At 41.3% G+C, this 14463-nt stretch overlaps 1 protein-coding gene across 1 annotated transcript in view; it reads left to right on the forward strand.

The window, feature by feature from the left end:
- Positions 1-612: 612 nt before the first annotated feature.
- Positions 613-14463, forward strand: part of LOC124136773 — a 67260-nt gene continuing 53409 nt past the window's right edge. The window contains exons 1-10 of the mRNA XM_048380528.1: positions 613-714; positions 851-942; positions 5232-5476; positions 7662-7764; positions 10582-10826; positions 10984-11083; positions 11217-11446; positions 12342-12432; positions 12678-12919; positions 14366-14456. Coding sequence (XP_048236485.1) covers positions 879-942; positions 5232-5476; positions 7662-7764; positions 10582-10826; positions 10984-11083; positions 11217-11446; positions 12342-12432; positions 12678-12919; positions 14366-14456 — 1411 coding nt within the window. The 5' untranslated portion in view covers positions 613-714; positions 851-878. The remainder of the gene's footprint in view (positions 715-850; positions 943-5231; positions 5477-7661; positions 7765-10581; positions 10827-10983; positions 11084-11216; positions 11447-12341; positions 12433-12677; positions 12920-14365; positions 14457-14463) is intronic.

Genomic DNA, 14463 nt, shown 5'->3' on the forward strand with positions numbered 1-14463 from the left:
GATTCAGAATCTCTGCACTTGTAAACAGCAGACGTAATTCAAGAATAAGATGTTGTTTTTAGTTTGAAAAAAATCAGTAAATACGCAACCTTGTGACTAGATTGTGGTCCATCACTGGATTGTCTGGTTTGTGTTCAGGCCGCCGTCGCATGGCAGGAGTACTGCTGTGTGGTGGCAGGCAACACAACACTGACTTATACACTTAGTACTAGTGTTACCGCCAGGGCAGGACATGCCTACCCTCTTCGCGAGCACCCCGTGTCATCAATGATTTTCAGTGATACTTTCATATACTTGTAACCACTATTTGGCTCTTGACGCGCATTGGAATCAGTTTCGAAGGATAAGCGAGACTAGATATTATCTGGCGTTGACGTGTCATTGTTGCTGCATGTATACAGTCCGCTTTGTTTGCAATTTAATGTGAGCATTGAAGCCTAAATAGGACTATGTTCGTCTCTAGTTTCCTAAACATTATGTGATAAATGTCGCACAATGCCGTAAACAATTGCTACATTGTTACATCAAGATTCGCATATAGGTTCAGAGGGTTGGAAAAGAATTTAAACCAGTAGTGACGAAGAATTTGTACCAAGATTTGTTCTAGAAGCCTTTATTTGGGAACAGAGACTGGCGCCAGTCTAGGCTAAATTGTGACACAGAAAGTATCAACAGTCTTGTCCTGTTGTCACGCTCGCTTGATGAGAGAACCAGGTAAGTTAGAATTAACAACGCTCACCCAACTACCGTCGATTTCGAAGAGCATATGTCATAATGGACACGATGATGACCTACTCTTGAATATTGAACAAATAATTGTCCTTAGATTTCTTTTTGTTTGAAAGTACAGTCACATTCGGACGACCTCAACCTTGGAGATGTTGCTTGGTGTGTTGAGAAGAACGTTAGTCGTGCTGCTGGTATCATGGCTCACCTGTGAAGGTACGTATGTGTACACGTGTATCTGTCTCCGCAGCTCACGACGCTGAAATGCGGTGTGTTTTGTTTTAAACATATGTTATTGACATATATGGTCAACGGGATTGGGCAAAAGTTATCCAACTTAGGTTTGCCAGACACTATGAAGTACTTGTAACTGACATGCCGTGAAATAACTGACATGCCGTGAAATAACTGACATGCCGTGAAATAACTGAAATACTGTTCAAGTGTAAAACTCTCGAAGTCGTAAAAGTCGGAATTATGAGGTGAGGTTAAAAGGGGGTTTGACATCGCGTCCAAGATTATTGCACTTATAAAGCGACGTGTGTGTGTGGCTGCTTGTACTAGTCCGTTAGAGTGCTAGCTCACAGATACCATGCCGCAGTTTAACATGAATACCCCACTCAGACACAGTATACTGACTCCGAGCCGACCAGTCCTTGTTTTAGCCCCTTAATGCCGAGCGCCAGACAGGGTAACAAGAAGAACCATATTTTATAGTCTTTTAGTCTTACGCGGCCGGGGATCGAACCCCGGACCTTCCGCTCTCCGGGCGGACGCTCTACCACTAGACCACGGAGGCGGTCCGGAATCATGATGGATGTGTACATGTGCCGTGTTTGTTTGGTTCGTAAATGAATTGATATGTTTGTACCACTTCGCTTGTTTGAGTGATCATTGTGATTGACAAAGCATATCTTGGAGGCGGGCATTATCTTACATATCGAATCATACTATTTTTCACATTTTTATTTTTATTCACTCAAATCACTTGGTATAAGGTGATGACATACATAGTATTACAAAGTTTGACAAAAGTATGAGTAACATGGGCGTGCATTAAGAAAATACATTTAATAGACGACCAATTTCGTTCAGTTTATAAAAAAATCTGATTCCTACTGGCAATAAATCTTTCTGTCTTGAATATATCACATTGTATCTTAATAAATGTTTAAACTTTTTTTAAACACTTGATGCATGAATATTGTTTTTACCAGCAAGTAAAGTGGTTCATAAGGCCGTATTATTTCCGCCAATTAAAACTGTATATTTCGTCAATATTATATCCCCTTCAATATAGTCGTTATGTTTCATCCAGAATGTTATGACCCCATTACATTCCCAATAAACATGAATCCAGTTTCTGACATGTTGTTACACAATGAGCAAATTTGATCATCCTCAAATTTCATTCATAACAATTATTTGTATAAATAGTACTATGGTTGTATTCAAATTGGAAATCGGTCAATTTATGTCATTTGTAGATTTTTTCTATATTGTTTAACAGAATGTTCCCAGGCAAGTGCAATACCAAAGATATTTGGCCGCTTTTCACTTATTGCACTAATAAGTTTGTCTGGATCTGGATAGTTTGTTGTGCTGAGAGTAAACCCACCAATGATATGTTGAGATAATGGTTATGTAATATCAAAGAATTATGCCTAATAGTATCTTTCCACTCTTTAGGACTTATTGAAACATAAACCGATGATAATTAAGAATTGTACCTCTAATTTTGTCGGTGTTCTTAAGTTCACTAAATGGCACATATCATTGATCAATACACAGGTCCCTGATGGACTTAATACCATTAAGATTCCAATGTCTTATGACGAAATTACCAACTGGGAATTATTGATTGATCCAAAGAGGTTCAGATGGCACTTGATCAATATCTGTGAAATCGGTTTTATTTTGTCTTTAAAACATTCCCCATGCAGCCAATACATCCTTCTAAAAAGGGTTGATAATATTTATCATGTGATTTTCTATATGAGCGCCAAGCAGAACTATTTCTGTAACCAGACGGGTACTAGGATTTGTGTTGTTTTTATTTTGAAGATACTTATTTTTTATAATTTTAAATGAGTTGATGAATATGTTAATATCTACCATCCTGTTTCCCACTTCTTCATATTTTCTAATAAGTGTTGTTCGTTTTTGTTTTTTTTATCATCAATGAATCAATGTTGTTCGTTTTTTTTTTTTTTATCATCAATGAATTCCTTTGGGGGGTTTCGAAGTGTAGTGAATATATATGTACCAGTGATGAAAGAGCCAAAGTTTTAACAACAGTTACCTTTTCTATCAATGTCAAATGTCTTTGAATGTTTTCTTGTCTTTGTCGTGTGTTAATGACCTAAAGGTTATTTAAGTAAGGATTGAGCTTTAAACTTAGAATATCAAAATCCCCATAATGGCACTCAAGTTTTAAGTCCTGGCATAAAGTTATGTTTCTACCTGCCATTGAGCATATCTTAATAGATTTAGTTTTATTTACTTTATTCTTAAACAAGACATTTCATTGAAACCAATTAGTACATAAATAGCTGCTATTAAACTTTGTTCAGTTCCATCTAGAAATAATTCGGTATCATCAACATGTTGTCCAAGCTTATGTTCAAAGTTTTTCAGTATAATTGTTTATATTTCACTGTTGTTACGCATCATTATTCCTAAGATCGCAGCTACAAAGAGGAATAGGTAGGGAGAAAACTTATATCATTGTCTACATTCCCTTTCATTATAAAACAAATAACGACAAAAGACCGGTTTGTATAACACATGATGAGGCATTATTAATTAGTACTTTGATCCATTTTCCATATTGGGTCCAAAGTCTGTCAAAATTATACATTCTTTGGAAACAGTGTAAAATCTTTTTTTCATAATCCTGACCCTGTTTTCCTTGTAACTTTGTTGTTTGAAACAAAGTTACAAGGAAAACAGGGTCAGGATTATGAAAAAAAGATATTGTGTCTAATGTTCTCCCTGATGCATCTTCCTGGTATAAAACCTGTTTGATCTTCATGAATAAGTGTATTTAATGACGTTTTAGTTCTATTTGCTATACAAGTACTCAATACTATACAAAGAGTTTAGCAAGGAAATTGGACAAGTTTTTAACAACTGCCTGTTTTAGTTGGCTTGGGCTACACATTTGATAATGCCTCTGTAAATTGTTTAACTGAACTATTTTGCCTGAACATCATTATGCAACAACAAACCCAAATTTGAAGATCCTTCCAGAAAAAAATGAAAAATTCTATTTGGAAACAATCTATTCCTGGGCTTTTGTTTATGGACTTGAAAACATGTTCTATTTCATCCATAGTTATATCGCCATCAGTATTTTCAGCCCTTGCAGGAATATGTGTGGGTGTATAAAATTTAATGTTATCAAATATATTAATATTTTCATTTGTTACTTTACAACTTAAAGAATATAACTTTTCATAAAAGTTTCTTTGTTCATCTAAAATAAATAGCCTTCGCATCTGATATTAATTCCCCCTTGTCATTGATAACACTGTTCATAAGTTTACAGACCAGTGAAGATCCGGGGTATATAATATATAATATGGCATATAATTGAACAATTTCTTTTACGCCAAAGGTTAATTATTTCCTTACGTATTCTTTTTTTTCTGCCAGGGCCCTTCAGTTAGCCGAGGCGATTCGTATTTTGTCACCTATACTCTATAGATTCATATTGTGTTGTACTGGTACCAGTCAAATGGCCACTGATATGAATTCTAAAATATTGTTGATGAGAATAAAACTTGTGCTTGAATGCGATATTGATCAGATATAATGTAACGTTTTTCCACAGTGACTAACTGAGTGCTTGCACACCTGCTACACGTGTGCTCTTCTTTTTATCTATTTACTCTTAAGAATAAGAATGAAACTTCAATGAAAGTTTTAAGTACAATTATGAACGACGTGTAAATGTTATCTCTTGATCGATGTTATTAATCTATTCATCATATCATTCGAGGTATGTTACAATTCCACTTGATAAGTACATATTACTAAATGGTTGGAGTCAATATCACGGACGTGGTTATCAAAGTATGCGTGACGCAACTTCTATCAACTTAATTATATATATTATGAAAATTAATTAGCCGATCGGATGCATCAAACAGTTTCGGGGAGAATTGTGGCCTCTCTGTAAGGTTTACTATATTATTTTGAGCACTATCTTCATCGTAGGTTCAAACATGATCCAATTCGAGAAGGGCCCTTACATATAAGCAGTCTTAATTTCACATGCACAGCATATACTTGTAGGTGTTATCCAATACTACACCACTTTACCTTAATCAATTTGCACGGAATATAACATACATGTACCTTATATTGTACATGAAGAGACTCGCTGATTCATACAGTTTACATGAAGAGACTCGCTGATTGATACAGTTTACACATCGGTGTTTCGAGTCATGCCACAGTGAACCAGAATAAATCAACAGTCAATCCTTGAATAATTTCAGTGGTGTCGAATCCACAATTGTCCTACCTGTTTGACGAGTCTTCCTGTGTGTGGGAAGAGGACGGTCAAGTGGCCATTCCAGTGCGGATAACTGGGAACTTGACGGCCCCTGTGACACTGACCATCAACACAGTGGATGTCACGGCCACCTCCCCTGGGGACTTCACTGCCCTCTCGTCACACACCGTCACTGTGACCCCTCCGGGCCGGGGCACCTTCATCACCATTGGCATTGCGATTGATGGGGTGAGTCGAATATATCTACCAATATCAGAATTATTTCACTTTGGTTTACATTACAATTATATTAATATCACCACATCAACTAGTACACATCAACCAAGACACACAAACCAAGACACATCGACTAAGACACATCAACAAAGACACATAAACCAAGACACATCAACTGAGACACATCAACTAAGACAAATCAACCAAGACACATCAACCATGGCACATAAACAAAACACATAAACTGAGACACATCAAATGAGTGAGTGAGTGAGAATGGTTTTCTCACATCAACCATGACACATCAACGAAGACAGACCAACCGAGACACATCAACCGAGACACAACAAGTAAAACAAATGAAATAAGACACATCAACCAAGACACATCATCTAAGACTCATCACCCAAGACACATTAACTAAGACACACCAGCGTAGACACATAAACTAAGTATTATCAACAGGGACATGTCAACCAAGACACATCACCTAAGACACATCAACCGAGACACATCAACCAAGACACATCGTCTAAGACTCATCAACCAAGACACATTAACTAAGACACACCAACGTAGACACATAAACTAGGACACGTCAGCTAAGACACATAAACTAAGACACGTCAACCAAGACACATTAACCAAGACACATCAACCAAGACGCATTAGTGAGTGAGTGAGTTTGATTTTTCGCCGCTTTTAGCAATATTGGAGCAATATCACGGTGGGGGACACCAGAAATGAGCTTCACACATTGTACCCATGTCGGGAATCGAACCCGGGTGTTCGACGTGACGAGCGAACGCTTTAACCACTAGGCTACCCGACCGCCCCCAAGACACATCAACCAAAACACATCAACTAAGACACATCAACCAAGACACATCAACTAAGACACTAACTAAGACACATTAACTAAGACACATTAACCAAGACACATCAACCAAGACACATCAACCAAGACACATCAACTAAGACATCAACCAAGACACATCAACTAAGACATCAACTAAGACACATCAACTAAGACATCAACTAAGACACATCAACCAAGACACATCAACTAAGACACATCAACCAAGACACATCAACTAAGACATCAACTAAGACACATCAACTAAGACATCAACTAAGAAACATCAACCAAGACACATCAACTAAGACACGTCAACTAAGACACATTAACCAAGACACATCAACTAAGACACATCAACTAAGACACATTAACTAAGACACATCAACCAAAACACATCAACTAAGACACATCAACCAAAACACATCAACTAAGACACATCAACCAAGACACATCAACTAAGACACACTAACTAGGACACATTAACTAAGACACATTAACCAAGACACATCAACCAAGACACATCAACTAAGACATAAACTAAGACACATCAACTAAGACATCAACTAAGACACATCAACCAAAACACATCAACTAAGACACATCAACTAAGACACATCAACTAAGACACATCAACTAAGACATCAACTGAGACACATCAACTAAGACACATTTACCAAGACACATCAACTAAGACACATCAACCAAGACACATTAACTAAGACATCAACCAAAACACATCAACTAAGACACATCAACTAAGACACATCAACTAAGACATCAACTAAGACACATCAACTAAGACACATCAACCAAGACACATCAACTAAGACACATCAACTAAGACACATCAACTAAGACATCAACTGAGACACATCAACTAAGACACATTAACCAAGACACATCAACTAAGACACATCAACCAAGACACATTAACTAAGACATCAACCAAAACACATCAACTAAGACACATCAACTAAGACACATCAACCAAAACACATCAACTAAGACACAACAACTAAGACACGTCAACTAAAACACATCAACTAAGACACATCAACCAAGACACATTAACTAAGACATCAACCAAGACACATCAACTAAGACACATCAACTTAGACACGTCAACTAAGACACATTGACTAAGACACACCATCTAAGACACAGAAACAAAGACACATCAAACCAAGACACATAAACTGAGACATATCTAGTATTCAAACTACGGATTGTCAAATGTTTATCTTGCCATGACTGATTACATGAGCTGCCCGCGAACGTAATACATTCTGTATAGAAACGTTCGTTTTGACTGTCAAGCTGCACCTTCTTACCTCCCAGGATCCCGAGGAAGAGGAAACATTCAATGTGACAATTGAAGCGCCCAACTTTAACAAGCTCGAGCTCACTGTCTGTATTTCGGACGAGGAAATCGACCATGACGGTAAGATATAGGAGTTATATATAGTTTGCAAGCGTAATGCATTTTTGTAGAGGTATAATTACAACCTACACCTAACCTCGACACTCTGCATTGCGTACAGAGACCCATTGTGTAGCGTCAACCCTGATCATCCACCTGCAGTGTTAAGATACTCAGAATTAACAGTAACATGATCATACAATGATTTATCATGCGATTTGGCTGTTTTGAACTCAACAACCCGCCTTCGTATTATGTTGAAAAGATTTAAAGATACGTGGTGGCACGTGGTCCTGTGACCAGTGCACAGGTCACAAATCAGCTGACGTGGGTCGCAAGGAGTCCACGGATGGGTGACCGCATTCAGCAGCTTGACTCCTGAGAGTTTCTCCGCCCCACACTGAAGCACATGTACCACATGTGGCGTCTCCGTGGGCAAGTGACTCTGTTCGAAATGTGCCTCTGATCACCCAGCAGTGAACGGGTACCCGGTAGGATGAGATGAGTTGATAACCTTCCAGCGTCAACAGGCAGTCTGGGGTGTATACTCCCCAGGGACCCGAGAATGATTGTTGAGTGCACACAGATCCCTAAACCGGGGTAATAATAGCGCATTAAGCATGTCCCTGTGTGGTGTGGAAATATGCGCAATATAAATGGCCTATTATCATTTTTATTTAAAGTGTAGTATTGTTTCCCTGATCTATACAAACCATGAAGAAAGATGTTAACTGTTATCTTGTAACATATAAACATTCGGGCTTGTAAGGTTGGTGCTCTTGATACAAGTGATGATGAAATGGCGGGTTAATCTCTTTTCTCATTAGAGATGTACGGCTGAGTGATGGGGAGTCGATGTGTGATCTAACACACATATATATTTAACTTGAAACTGTTTGAAGCTCCCTTATTGTGTCTTGACGAGTGCTTTGTTGTGTTCACGAATGTCAAGTCTATGTTAGTATATCAGCATAATTATAATCATGTTTCAGTAATCAGTTGATTACGGTTATTTTTGCCTTTTTGACATGTATTCAGTATTATTCATGGGTGAGCAAACAATTCATGACTTTATCTCTGTCAAATATATGTTTCTGTTGCTATTACAATGTTCGACCCAATCTCATTGAAATCAGATCTTAGTTCTCGCTATCGCTAAACAAAGATCTGAGGGCATCTCATTACGGGTCACGTCAGAACGACCTTTCATCCGACCAATCAAAGCGTCGCTTACCAGATCATGAAAGTGACAGTCGGAATGTGTTTTCTTATCACGCAACCTCGAAAACGTAAACACTGTGTATTCCGAACGACAGTTACGGCCCTTTCGACTGATTCCCTCAAAATTATCGTCTATCTCTCGCTTCAGTGGGATAAACATTTGAACGGAGGAGGCGTTGCACAGTACGTGGCATTCACTGCCATACAATCTCAGCCATATATTAGACATTCCGGAATGTTCGTTTGTTCAGTTTTCAAAATTTTAATCGAGAACTGTGTCAACATTTTTTTCAAGCGTAGTCTGAAATGGAAGTCGCCAGGTTGAAACGAGTGCCGTGAAGCTCGAGAAAGCTGCTTTCTAATTGGCTAATGTCGACTTCTTGTAAGTCCTTTCAGTGGTCGGTCAAAGTTCGCGAAAGGTCGTTCGGACGTGACCCGTAATGGGATGTCCTCAGATCTTTGTTCAGCGGCAGCGAGAACGTAGATCTGATTTTAATGAGATTGATGTTCGACCTCAGTTGACGTTGGACGAAAATCTTCGATAGTCCTTGGAACAACGTTGCTACATGTATTCACGTTTACCAGAAACGTACACATTATAAGGTTTTCTCCCATGCTCCAACTATATTTAACTGACATTACATTAGGTGTCGTCCAAACATAATGTTATTGCCTGCAATAGTGCTAAACACATCGTCAGTGCTTCGTGTTTATTATTATCAAGAGCGGTGGGGTAGCCCAATGGTTAAAGCGGTCGCGTTTCACCCTAAAGACCTGGGTTCGATTCCCCACATGGGTGCAATGCATAAAGCCCATTTCAGCTGCCCCCACCTCCGTCCCCCACCCAACCTCCATCCCCCACCCCACCTCCGTCCCCCAACCAGCCTCCGTCCCCCACCCCACAACCGTCCCCCACCCCCGCCTCCGTCCCCCACCCCACCACCGTCCCCCACCCCCACCTCCGTCCACCACCCCACCTCCGTCCCCCACCCCCACCTCCGTCCCCCACCCCCACCTCCGTCCCCCACCCAACCTCCATCCCCCACCCCACCTCCGTCCCCCAACCAGCCTCCGTCCACCACCCCACCTCCGTCCCCAACCCCACTTCCGTCCCCCAACCCACCTCCGTCCCCCACCCAACCTCCGTCCCCCACCCCAACCTCCGTCCCCCACCCCAACCCACTTCCGTCCCCCAACCCACCTCCGTCCCCCACCCAACCTCCGTCCACCACCCCACCTCCGTCCCCCACCCCAACCCACTTCCGTCCCCCACCCCACCTCCGTCCCCCACCCCACCTCCGTCCCCCACCCCAACCTCCGTCCACCACCCCACCTCCGTCCCCCACCCCACCTCCGTCCCCCACCCCACCTCCGTCCCCCAACCAACCTCCGTCCCCCACCCCCACCTCCGTCCCCCACCCCACCACCGTCCCCCACCCCACCTCCGTCCCCCACACCCACCTCCGTCCCCCACACCCCTTGTCTCGGTTGCGTTCATCGGTTACATTTTAACAAACATCTGGTCTGATCGTCCAATCTGTCGATGTAGCACGCTGAGCATGATATTCCTATCATTGAGTTGATGTGTTGCTACGAGCAGACATCTAATGATTTCAGCTAAATCCTTTCCACAATTATCTCACCTGTTTGACGAGTCTTCCTGTGTGTGGGAAGAGGACGGTCAAGTGGCCATTCCAGTGCGGATAACTGGGAACTTGACGGCCCCTGTGACACTGACCATCAACACAGTGGATGCCACGGCCACCTCCCCTGGGGACTTCACTGCCCTCTCGTCACACACCGTCACTGTGACCCCTCCGGGCCGGGGCACCTTCATCACCATTGGTATTGCGATTGATGGGGTGAGTCATGATGCAACAATTGCCATACTGTATCTACATCAACTGCACATTGAAATGATCCATGTCTAATCTTTGTTAATTTTGACAATAACACGCTATTACTAATATAATCATTCAAGGAACATTAACAATTAAAATAATGTGCTTAAAATGACAGGATCAAGAAGAAGAGGAAAGTTTCCAAGTGTTAATTGAAGCTCCAGGCCTTAACACACTCGGAGTGACAGTTTGCATCAGTGATGAAGAGTTCAGCGAAGGTACGTTCTCATCGAGCTGTAGTCTTGCACGCGAATTATTCAAAGGTCGTGTCGATGCATATATGTAAATCCTCAAATACAATCTGTAAAAATGCGATGATCAAATAGAAAATTACAACACACCCTTGTTCAGGTGACCTCCTGAAGTTGCGAGTGCCAAGAAGCATTTCCGTCTCTGAAAACGAAACAGCTAAGATCCCAATATGGAGGGGACCCTTTGACACCGACCCCCTTCCCCTGGCTGTGAAGTATGAGGTTGGCAGCGCCAGGGTGCATCGTGATTATTCAGCCGCAGTGACCAGGCTCGAGTTTGGAGAGGGAGAAGCAAAGGCGTGGCTGGAGATCCCAATACTCAACGACGAGGTACAGGATTTTTTGACACTAGCCAGTGAGTGAGATGCGTTTTGCGCCGCTTTTAGAAATATTCCAGCAATATCTCGGCGGGGACCAACAGAAATGGGCTTCACACATTTTACACATATTGGGAATCGAACCCGTGGCTCTGCGTGACGAACGAAACAACGAACGCTTTAACCACTAGACTAGATACAGACTTTGCGACTTCATTAGAATGCACACTGTCGTAGTCTTTATTACGGAGGAACTTTTGTTTTATTTAAAATATATTGAATGTTTGTAATGATTTGATATGAAAACCGGCTTCTGTAAAGAGGAACCTGGTTACACCGATATCCCGTTACAATGGATATAACATATTGGGTAAGTTATCTTAAAGGTCAAATTATTCATGTCATCAATGTGGTGCTAACCACGATGGTCATGCGTACTGTCGCCCCGTACAGATGACCATGTTGGAGTTGTTACGGTCGCTGATGATGTTTGTTACACGCGTTGCGTGTTATGTTTGTTACATGTGTCGCTTATATGTTTGTAAAATGCGTTGCTTTTGCATGTTACGTGCGTTGCTTGATATGTTTGTTAGATGCTTTGCTTGATATGTTTGTTTCATGCGTTGCTTGGAATGTATGTTACATGTGTTGCTTCTTATGTTTGTTACATGCGTTGCTTTTTATGTTTGTTTCATGCGTTGCTTGGAATGTTTGTTACATACCTTGCTTGTTCTGTTTGTTACATGCGTTGCTTCTGTTTGCTACATACGTTGCTTGTTATGTTTGCTACATGCGTTGCTTGTTATGTTTGCTACATGCGTTGCTTGTTCTGTTTGTTACATGCGTTGCTTCTGTTTGTTACATGCGTTGCTTCTGTTTGTTACATACGTTGCTTCTGTTTGTTACAGGTGACTGAATCGAGGGAGAAATTCTCCGTGACACTCATCGCGGAGGGATATTTCGATGAGACACTGAATATAACCATCCTCGACGACGATGGTAAGACACGTGCACTGACACTTGTGAAATCCTCACCTCTATATATTACATTCAACTGATAGGTATAATGTTTTTGTTTAAAATACTGAACGTTACATACGAATCAACCTACACAACAAGAATGTAATACGTTAATGATGAATGTAATACACGTTGTTTCCCAGGTCCCAAGTAAACAAATACAATGTACATAAAAACATATACACCAATGCATTAAAAACGCAAAATATTGTCTTTATTCGTAGGAAAGGACACAGCACTATTGGATTTCATCGTGTCTGATATGAGGTGTGTCTTTGAGAATGAAACAGCCATACAGCTGCGGGTTGGAAGGCCAGCGTCAGACACGGGTACACTGAATGTCTCTGTGGAGTACGACACCGACAGCGCCGAGGCTGGCAACGACTTTTCTACAGTTGTGACTCGCCTGGAGTTCGCTAGAAATGAAGAGAGTGTTATGCTGATGATTGGTCTAGTTCAGGATGAGGTAAAGTGCATGGGGTGATCGAGTGTGGTTTGACGCATCTTCCCAAAACAAGGGAGTTTACTGACTATAAAAGTCCAGTTTCCACCCTTGCCGATATAGGCTGGAATTTCCAGGCTCGATCGTAGCGCCACCAGAGGCTTTTTCGAGTTATGTCCCTTCTATGTGTCTCCCACTGACTAATCTGATTCCACGTATCATATCACTTGCATTTGCTTCGAACAAAATGGCGGCGCCCGGTCAAGACGATATGATAGATCATCAAGATCTACATTGAAATAGAATGGGTCTTACCTCGCGAAATGCATCAAATCACATGAGCACGTTGATTTTAAAACCAGAAAAGATTTTGAAAATATCTGTCGACGCCCAGTTGACGGTACACATCCTCTGCAAATCCTTCAGTCGACTGAAATCTGCACGTTGTAATCCATATTATTTATAATTACGAACCGGATGTTGATTTTGATACGCGATTTTGATTGGCAAGGGTGGAAACTGGACTTTTATAGTCAGTTAACTCCCTGGCCTCGGGAAGATGGGTTTCACGTGGGAGAAAAGCCAAACGAAACGCTGGTCGTAGACGTTCAAACTATTTTACTGAGGACCTAATTGAGCATGCATACACTCTTATGATCTTTCGTTTTGAGAACCTATTTGTTTCCACGATCCAGCTGGATATATATACTTGTGTCTACATCTTGTGGGGTAAAACAATGGACATAAAACATGTAATAAATGACGGTCACTTTGTGTGAGTTCATTGGAGTATGAACCGTCATAGAGTGAGGGCCAAACATTGCAGGAGCGTCTTCGCACGCTCCGAAGTATATACAGTGAGTGAGTAGCCACAGCGGTATTCCATCCATATCGTGACTAAAATCCGTCAACGATAAACAGTACAGCCTCACTCAATGATTGTTCAGATTCCAGTGAACTCACACAATGTGAAAGTCAATTCTCAATTAAATATATATTACTTGTGTAATTGGCCCACTTTCACTGCATTATCTGGTCGACGCGTGACGATCCGGGGTAGAATAGGTTTGCAGCAACCAATGCTTGTCCCCCGTGAAGATCCGGCATAGAATAGGTCTTCAGCAACCCATGCTTGTCCCCCGTGAAGATCCGGCATAGAATAGGTCTTCAGCAACCCATGCTTGTCCCCCGTGAAGATCCGGGGAAGAATAGGTCTTCAGCAACCCATGCTTGCCGTAAAAGGCGACTAACGGGATCGGGTGGACAGGCTCGCTGACTTGGTTGATGCATGTCATCGTATCCCAATTGCGTGGATCGCTGCTTATGACATATTAATCACTGGATTGTCTGTTTCAGACTCAATTATTTACAGACCGCCATCATAGATAGATGTAATATCGATGAGTGCGGCGTTAAGAAACAATAACAAACAAACATCTGCGATGAACGTCTACATATTTCACATTTTAGGTGATTGAATCAGAAGAAGTATTCTTCATAAAACTAACTCACGAGAGATACTTCAGTAAAACCATCCAACTCTGCATCTCAGGAGACATCGGTTAGTG

Source organism: Haliotis rufescens, unplaced genomic scaffold (assembly GCF_023055435.1).
Source record: "Haliotis rufescens isolate VD_foot unplaced genomic scaffold, xgHalRufe1.0.p SCAF_31, whole genome shotgun sequence".
Lineage (NCBI taxonomy): Eukaryota > Metazoa > Mollusca > Gastropoda > Lepetellida > Haliotidae > Haliotis > Haliotis rufescens.